The sequence below is a fragment of the Heteronotia binoei genome, chromosome 15, assembly GCF_032191835.1.
Source record: "Heteronotia binoei isolate CCM8104 ecotype False Entrance Well chromosome 15, APGP_CSIRO_Hbin_v1, whole genome shotgun sequence".
In the NCBI taxonomy this organism is placed as follows: domain Eukaryota; kingdom Metazoa; phylum Chordata; class Lepidosauria; order Squamata; family Gekkonidae; genus Heteronotia; species Heteronotia binoei.
In genome coordinates, this window is record NC_083237.1 from 10608621 (window position 1) to 10617590 (window position 8970).

General features: G+C 41.8%; 1 protein-coding gene across 1 annotated transcript; it reads right to left on the reverse strand.

The window, feature by feature from the left end:
• Window positions 1-4216: 4216 nt before the first annotated feature.
• LOC132582986 (vomeronasal type-2 receptor 26-like) lies at window positions 4217-7768 on the reverse strand. The gene is made up of 3 exons (XM_060254651.1): window positions 7592-7768; window positions 6039-6168; window positions 4217-5118 (listed from the first exon to the last, which is right to left on the reverse strand). The coding sequence occupies exons 1-3, from the start codon at window positions 7766-7768 to the stop codon at window positions 4217-4219; spliced, it is 1209 nt and encodes a 402-aa protein (XP_060110634.1).
• Window positions 7769-8970: the final 1202 nt, after the last annotated feature.

The following is an 8970-nucleotide window of genomic DNA, read 5'->3' on the forward strand; positions in this document are numbered from 1 at the left end:
CTTATGCCAAATTTTCTCTACAGATGCTGGTCCTCCTGGTCTCATCCTCAGTACTGGCTCAACCCAAACAGTATCTTGGCTTTGTTAATACCCTTTGGACAAAGAAGCACGTCCACCGTTCTTTCAGCATCAACTGGATAACAGAGGCCACCTGAGTGCCAAATGAGTCTGCAAAAGCTCTGATTTCTCCTCCACCTTATCAAAGCAAAATTGGGGAGTTCAAACAGACAGAGCCCTGCCCCTGCTGAGCCTTTTCTCCAAGCTGTTAATGATGAAAGGATTCTTAATCATCATAGTCTGGCTAGATTATTTTCCTAGCTTCTTTAGAAAATCTTGAGCTGTGTCCGCAGGAACAAATTACAGTAGTTTAGATAATTCAAGAAGAAATAATTGCCACAGTAATCTTTGAGGTTTGAGAGGTGCCACAATTTGGTTTAATTGATTGTTCCAGATGTGGCCACAATTTTCTTGTACTTCCTCAATGGGACATATGGTTAACTACCATTGATATGGAAAATATCTTGATGATTTCAGGGAGTAGAAACTGTGGAGAGCAGGGCTTTAGATAAGGGAAGGAACTCATTGGGGATATGAGGCCATAAAGTCCACTTTCCAGAGATGCTATTTTCTCTAGGGAAACAGCTACAAGTCAGGAAGAACTTTATCGCATGTGTAGATCTTGTCCACCCCAATGGAGCAACAAGTGGGAGATGGTTTTGAGATATCTATGGTAATCAAACACCAACCAGAAAGTTAAGCCCCAAAGTCATCTTTTACAGATGTTCCATTTTCATGTGCATACTACCAGAGGAGTTCCACCTTAAAACAAAACAAAACAAAACAGGCCATTTTTAAACTGAGTTGACACTTTTATTTAATCCATTCATATATACACTCCAAAATAAGAATATGAGGGGGAACTTGAAAGATACTCATATTTCAAATAACTTTGACGAAATCGAAGGAGTAAAATACACACACACACAAACACACACATTTCATATTCCCTCATACATTGATTGGGATATGTACTTTTGAATTAATTTTGAGGTGGTATTTTCTTTTTCCAGATCAGCTTCTTTATTGGTCTCAAAACAGCAACTTATATTTAGACTCTTGAAGACAGTTGTGTGGAGAGGACATCTCATGAACTCCACCTGTTTGGTTCACCCGATATTTCCTGAGCATTTTCTCAAAACCAACTCTAGGCTCATGCTGCGTATCATTCATTCATTCAGTCATTCATTCAGTCATTCATTCATTCAATCATTCAAAACATTTTTATGCTGCCTTTCTACCCAATTAGGGTTCTCAGGACAGCAAACATTTTTTAAAAAATCCAAACATTTGAACAATTAAAAAGATATTGTAAACTATCAAATGTTTAATAAAAGCTCATAAACAAATACCAACAGAGTCAAGAAGGAAGGCCAGTAACCATTTTGGGGGGTACACAAAAGAAACTGCAAAAATCTTCACCTGCTAGCGAGAGACTATGACAATAAGGCACTGGGGGAGGGAGCTCCAAAGTTTTTGTTCCATGATGTAGAAAGCCTGTCCAGTCTCAGATGGTCAGAGCTATCAAAGCAAGGTCTCCAAAGTTGACTGGTGTGCACAGGTCATGGTGCACTGACTTCCATAATAAAGAGAAACCCAGGGAGATGGATTATCAAGAATTGTTGTAGAGTGTGGTCAGGGACCCAAGTGAACGTGTCTTTCTTGTTCATGAGGAGATAACAGAGGACCAGCTTGCTGCACCTATATTTATTTATGCAGTTGACCTGCTCTTTCTGAAATAAGCTGATGGCAACAGACACAGTCTGCCTTTCCCTGCTTGATCTGTACAACAACCCTGTGAGAAAAGTGAAGTTGATATACGATAAATGACTCAAAGTAATCCAGATGAAGGATTTGGACCTGGGGATGTCTTAGTTGTAGATCTCTAACCAATACGCCCCAGTGTCTTTGAGTTCAATATCTGAGTTGGGCTTCTCACCTAGAACAAAGTATGACATTCTATGCTTCTTTATTGGGTTATATTTTATGTCATCAGAGCAAGGGAGATGGTTTCCTAATTAAGCCATGAACACCATTTTCCTAATGAAAACCGTTTTACCGAGCTGATTTTTATGCCTTGGAATTGCGCCCCCCCCCCCAGTTGGAATAAAGAGGCTGACACAGAATTTTTGGGAAACGGGCCACTTTATTTAATTAACACAACTAACATGGCAAGGGCTACCTGCAATTGGACAAGCCCTGGGGTCTTCCCATGACCCCGCCAAGTCCAATAATAGACAAGCCACCCAGCCCCTGGCACGAACCATATGATTGTGGCTAATGCCGGGCCAGTCCGGCCACAAACTACCCTCCCCTTCAACTTCAGCCCCGATCACCAGAAGGAGGTGAATTTAGGGGGAGGCCTGAAAACGATCTGCATTCTACAGCACTGAGCTGTAAAGCCCATCTGCCGTTTCTGCGTATCGACTGCACTAACATGTGCAGTGGCCTGGGTGCTCACCTGCAAGGTATAAACCCCTTGCTCCTTCTGCCAAGTGACCGAACTAACCTATCCATCCCTAACTTCCACACCACTACCAGCAGTACAAAGTAGGTGAAAAACACCTCACCACAGGCCAATAAGGTGGGGTGAAAAAATTCCTACCTGACCCCTAATAAGATGACCAGTTAAACCTGCACTACTGCAGGGTGGGTGGGTGGGCCGAGAACGAAACAAACTGTGTTGTTCTGGGCGGGGTTGCAGCTATATATAGACCCAATGCACTGCCCACATGCAGTCCCAGATGCCCGGAAAGCTCTCCAGCCTCCCGTCCTTCCGGGGAGGCAAAATGCAGCCCCACGACGCAGCCCGGCTGGGGCAGGGCCAAATTATATCCATTTTACCTGAAGAAAGGTTTAATCTGCATACCCTGAAAACCTTATTTGTGTCTAAACTTGATCTAACTTTTCTACTGCACACTAGCACAGATATGCTTCTTACAGTTCTGTGACACTACATGAAAAAGCCTATGTGTGGACTAGGATCTGGACAAATCAGTCACAAAAGAGCATCAAGTGATGCTCCAATAAAGGACAGAGGTCAGGTAGCAATTCTTCCATTTTGTTTTTTTTGGAAGACTGTGTGTGTATGAGTCTGTGTGTGCGTGTGCACCTGAAAGACATGGCGACCTCTGGTGACTGACCTATTTGGGGCCTGGAAGTCATTCAGAGAACTGGCTGGATAAAGCCTGCCCTCACCTCCTAAATGCTGGTATTCAAAGGAGGTCTTCCATTTAAGTACTTGCCAGAGTCAGCCCGGCTTAGCTTCCAAAGTCTGATGAGATCGGGCTTGCCTGGGTTATCCAGGTCAGGCTGTAATTCTTCCCTTGAAAGGTGTTTTTTGCTATTTCAATAATGAAGATAGCAGAACAGGGTCTGGGAGATGGGAGTAGCTTGTGGTAAAGCGATCATAAGACTTTCCTACAAAGTCATTTTTTATATATATATAATCAAATATACTGGAACTACACAGACAAGCCATAAAAAATTCATTTCTGAAGATCAAAACTTAAAAGACGGCCATTTTAATAACTATCCCAAACAACTGTGATTTTTACTTCTTACCAGAGAGAGTGCAAGGGCTGTTACTTGGTGGATGCCACCTTGAAGCCCCAATCCTTCCCTCTCCCTCCCTACATGTCCCACCTCTCTCTGCTGACCTCCAGACCAAGGAAGAGGGATGGGGAGGCTGGAGGGTTTCACAGCCTGCAGAACTTTCTGTTGAAGGGGGGAAAGGGACCATCAACCTGGAGGCTTCCCCCACAGTCCTCCTCAACTATGATTCATTAATGGTTAAAGTTTACCAGTAAATCTCTGAGCAAATGAACTGATTGTCTCCTTTTTTCATCATTTACCTGTAAATGTCAATACATGGCTTTTAAAATTGTTCATATGAAAAGATGATCAAGAGAAATACTGGATCATTGACAAAATTTGACAAATCACATTCATCACAAAGACAAATACTGATCAAAGAATAATCACTCATAATTAGCCATACACATAATTTCTGTCTCCATATTCAGTCATGTAAATTAGTCAAAAATTGGTTTGTGTTTCTTTGAGATCTGTTACATAGTCAAGATTGAACTGTAGCCCACATTAGATAAACGACACTATCTTCATTCATTACACCATGAATTCATAATACCATGGAGGACTAAGTATTTCTCCTAATTAGCTGTTCTCTGTGATTCAGTTGAGGCCTCAGCAAAATAATGTAACATTTTGGGAAAAAGATAAAGCATAGTAACCCACTGCTGGAGGCCAAGATGGAGAAGATCTCCACAGCTACCATGTATTTACCTTTGGTGCTCAGGTAGGTTGGAACAAATGACAACCAAACACTGAAAAATATCAGCATACTGAAGGTGATGAACTTGGCCTCATTGAAACTGTCTGGCAAATTCCTAGCAAGGAATGCCACCATCAAACTGAGAATGGACAGAAGTCCCATGTAGCCGAGGATCATGTAGAACATGGTAATAGACCCTGCATTGCATTGTATCGCTATCTCTTCAGTCAAGGACTGTGCATCTAAATCTGGGAAAGGGGGGGAAGTTCCTAGCCACAATACACAAACCCCTGCTTGAATAAGAGAGCAGGAAAGGACAATTGAATTGCTCAGTCTTCTCCCCACCCACTTTCTCATGCTGCTCCCTGGTTTGGTGGCCATAAAAGCTACAACCACAGTGATGGTTTTGGCCAACACACAAGAAACAGCCACTGAGAAGATGATGCCAAAGGCAGGTTGCTGGAGCCAGCAAGTTAATTTCCTTGGTTTTCCAAGGAAAAGCAAAGAACAGAGGAAACAGAACAGAAGGGAGACCAGAAGTGTGTAGCTGAGATCTCGGTTGTTGGCTTTGACTATGGGGGTATCTTTGTATTTAATAAAAATTCCTAGAACCAACAGTGTGATTATAGATAAGGTCACAGCAATGGAAGTCAAAGAGATCCCTAAAGGTTCTTCATAAGATAGGAAGTTTGTTATTTTGGGAATACATTGATCTTGATCCTTGCTTGGATACTGATTTTCCTGACATACAACACAGTCATCCATATCTGAAAGAATAAGAAAGAGAGAGGGGTCATCCCAGTGTCCATTCGCATATAACTTAGCACCAGCTTCTCATGATTGTCTTCCGGGGGGAGCTGTGGGAGTTCTTTATGCTTACTCCTCCAAGCAGGTGCCATATAAGGAGATGGCCATCTGAAAATGCATTTTGAGATTCACTCACTGTTTCATGTTGTTATTCTTGTTGTTTGTTATTGTTGTTACAACCAAATGGTCTGAACAATTCCATTTCCTTCCTTCCCTTATGTTCCTTGACCAGACATGTGTGACACATCCAGGTGATCACCAGTTCTTGAAAGAGGGACTTGAGGGGGGGCAGACCTGGTAGGTGAGGTCTTCAGTGGAAGAACACAGCTGAAAGCTGTTCCATATGCTTTCAATGTTAATCCACCTTTGAAGTTACCATCGACCTAGCCTCATTGCACATTCTTGCTTACCGGATTGCCCTGATTTCTTCCTGCTTCCTCAACCTCCTCGTTTCCTTCTTCATTCTATAGCCTGCTCAGTTGACCATACACCCAGGGTTACATATTTCCAGAGATCTCATTCATTGGTTCATTCATTCATTGGTTCATTCATTCATTCATAATAGTAGCGCCAGTAGTTCGACAATGCAAGATACCAGGTGCAGGTTTCTTTTATGACCAAATCAAGACTACATTCTGCCGCACATTAAGGATAAGATATAATTTGAGGCACATATGGCAGTCTTGAAGTGAACTGGCAGTAAATAAAAACATTTGGACTGAGAAGACATAGTGCTGATCTAGAGCAGAGGTTGCCATTCCTATAGGCAGGATGGAAGAGATGGTGGCCTTAGGCGTTAGTTAGATAAAAGCGTAACCATGCATCTAGCAAAATGGTGGATCTGAAACAATGTAGAATGCTTGTGCACTCTGTTACCTACCCACATGGTTTGAAATCTTCCCTTGTGGACACGGAGCACAATCGTAGCAGCAAAATTTCTTCCCTTCCTTCTTCCTCTTGTGATAGCCAGGCGGGCAGTAATCATTGCACAAGGAAAGGGGCACCCCCTGCTGCACTCAAAAGAGAAAGGTTGGGCAGAAGAAATTAGGTTCTTGATCATTAATTGATATGGGAATAAACTACTAGACAGCTGCATTAGAAGAACAGGAGGATTCAGAGCATCTTGCAAGTCCTTCTCTCATCTCAACTGACCTAATTTTTGCATGCTGTTTGCTGGTTGAGCAATCGTGGATGAATGTGAGGAAATAAACTTACTTCTTTCCCCTCATGCTTGAACCCCTAGCACGAACTGTACGTGGCTGTGCCATAGAAAGATGTTTTTGAAAATGTATCAAAAGTAGGTGACCTGCAAAGAGGGCATCTGGTCTCCCCTGCACCATAACTTCTTCCTTTGAAAGTATCTAAAGTCTTTCCCTTTTTCCTTCCTCCTATTTCCCTTTCCACCCACTATCGTGTTCTTTAGTTTTCCCTCCTTCTGTCTTTCCTTCCATCTGCTTCCTTAGAATAGTCTGTCCAAGTTCTTGCAGTGCTGACCACTAGGCCCAATCTAGTAATATGGTGGGGATCTCCCAAGGACTTGCATAGAGCACTGTATTGCCCCTGTATCTCCATCCTCACACTATTTCTTTTTTTACCTCCTTCTGGCAACCCCTGTACCCTCACCTTTTCCTGCTTCCTTTTCTCCTTCTGGCCCACCAACTATTTCTATCTACTCCCCTTTAGCTATATGTATTATTCATTTACTTCTTTCATGCTTCACCTCCCCCCCCCCCACCCTCAGTCCGGGAATCTAAAGCATCTAGCATCTTTCTTCTCTTTGTCATTTAATCCTCACAAGAATCTGGTGCAGTGGATTAGGCTGGATGTGTTTGGCTGGCCCAGGATCACAGAAAGTGCTTCCACAGCAGATCAGAGATTTAAGTGAACCTGAGTATCCCAGATGTAATCTGATACCCTAAATGCTATACTACATCGACTTTCATGGGGTTGTTGCTTTTGAACAGTAGAAAACAGCCAGAACTGTAAATTCGGTTTTAGCAAATCATTCAGTAGCAGCTGCTAGACTTATCCCTGGTAAGTCCTCCCTCAAAGGCCTATATATATATATATATATATATATATATATATATATATATATATATATATATATATATATATATATATATATATATATATATATAAGCCTGCTGAATAAAAGCACCTCTGGATATGGCCTTGGCCTCCACTGCCTTTTATTGACACCCACTATGTCTTAAACTGACAATAATGTGGTTGCCTAGCAAAAGCAACAGATCATTTATTTCTTAAAGCTACAGTATCTAATATTTGGGGTGTTATGCCCCTCAGTGTTTGGGGTGTAGATTTTTTTGGGGGGGTGGGGGGAGTGTTAACCATGATGTTTTTTAGGTTTTTAGAAAGTTCCCTCTTGTCTGAAGATTGGTGTTGCCCACCAAAATACCCTTTCAACCATACTTGGCTCATATTCCTTGGCCACGAAATCATTTCCTTTTGAATGATGAATTCTTGTCCTTCAAGAGCATTGGGATCCACTCTTCCAACCTTCACTCTGAGAAAGGACTTGTTTGGGAAGGTGATGAAGTTTGTTATGTCAAATCCAGTTCCCATTTCTCTCTTTGCATTAAAAGACATGGTTTTTCCTTCTGAATTATTATACAAAATGCCTTGAAAGACTGCATGGAGCTAGATGAAACCAACAGGAGAAGAATGTCATTTATAACTATATACAGGCAGAACATTTAGAAGGAAAATCATTTCTCCTCCCCCCCAGATAACCAACATCTGGTCAACAGTGGTTCAGAATGTACCAAGCTAGGTATTGTCTTCCATCCATTGATGGAAACAGAGGCATTGTTATGGTGGAGAGATTACCTGCCAAGGTTGAATATCTAGAAATTCAATGTTTTTCCTTCCTGGAATTGCTCCGTAGATGGATCTCGATGAGTACATGGCATGCAATGCATGTGCCACAGCATAGACGGCATTATATATGCTATAGCTATAACCACTCATATCCATTTCAAAAACTGCACTAGGGAGATTCACTAGCCTCTCCTCCCCAGTACATGCATCCGGGATCTCCATTGCATTCTGGGGACTCTGAAGTGTACAATCAAATGCTTGTTCCCAAAAGGTCTTTAGAAAGCAATCTAATATTTTCCAGTTAGGATTTATGTTCTGAAGAAATGTCTGAAATCCAGCTACCTCATTTGAGTGAGCTGTGAAGGAAATTGCACCATCAAAGTATTGGAAGTCCCAGTGCTTTTGACTGCCTACTAATGCAAAATCAACCTGGCCTGTCAGAATCCATACCTTTCTATAGGAGGCATTTTCCTTATATCCTGGATCTCCAAAGAACATATGAGTGATAAATACCATAAAGGTTCTTGATTCTCCATAGAAGATATATGCATTGGCATTGCTCTCTATGAAAGGTAGAAATATATTTGAGATTAACTCATTCACAACATTTAAGTTGTTCCAGACAAGAGTGCTTGGACATCTTTCAGTGAAGGCTGAACAGATTCCATGTTTGGAAAGCAGTGGCTCCAGAACTTTCAAGAAATGTTCTCCATTATCATCATCCACAGCAAACAGCCCAATCCACATCCAGCTGAAATGCTGAAGCAGCCAGATAATTCCCGTATACTGATGATCTTCATTTGAAACCATGCGGTAAAACGAATTGAACTGTTTTGTATCCCTCTCCTCTGGGGCAAATGAACCATATGTGAGCTTAAATGAAAGTTCAGATATTCTATAATTAATTGTGCAGAGTGTTGGCATATCTGAGCCTCTTTATGTAATGAATACTTGCTGAAAGAACTTGAGGA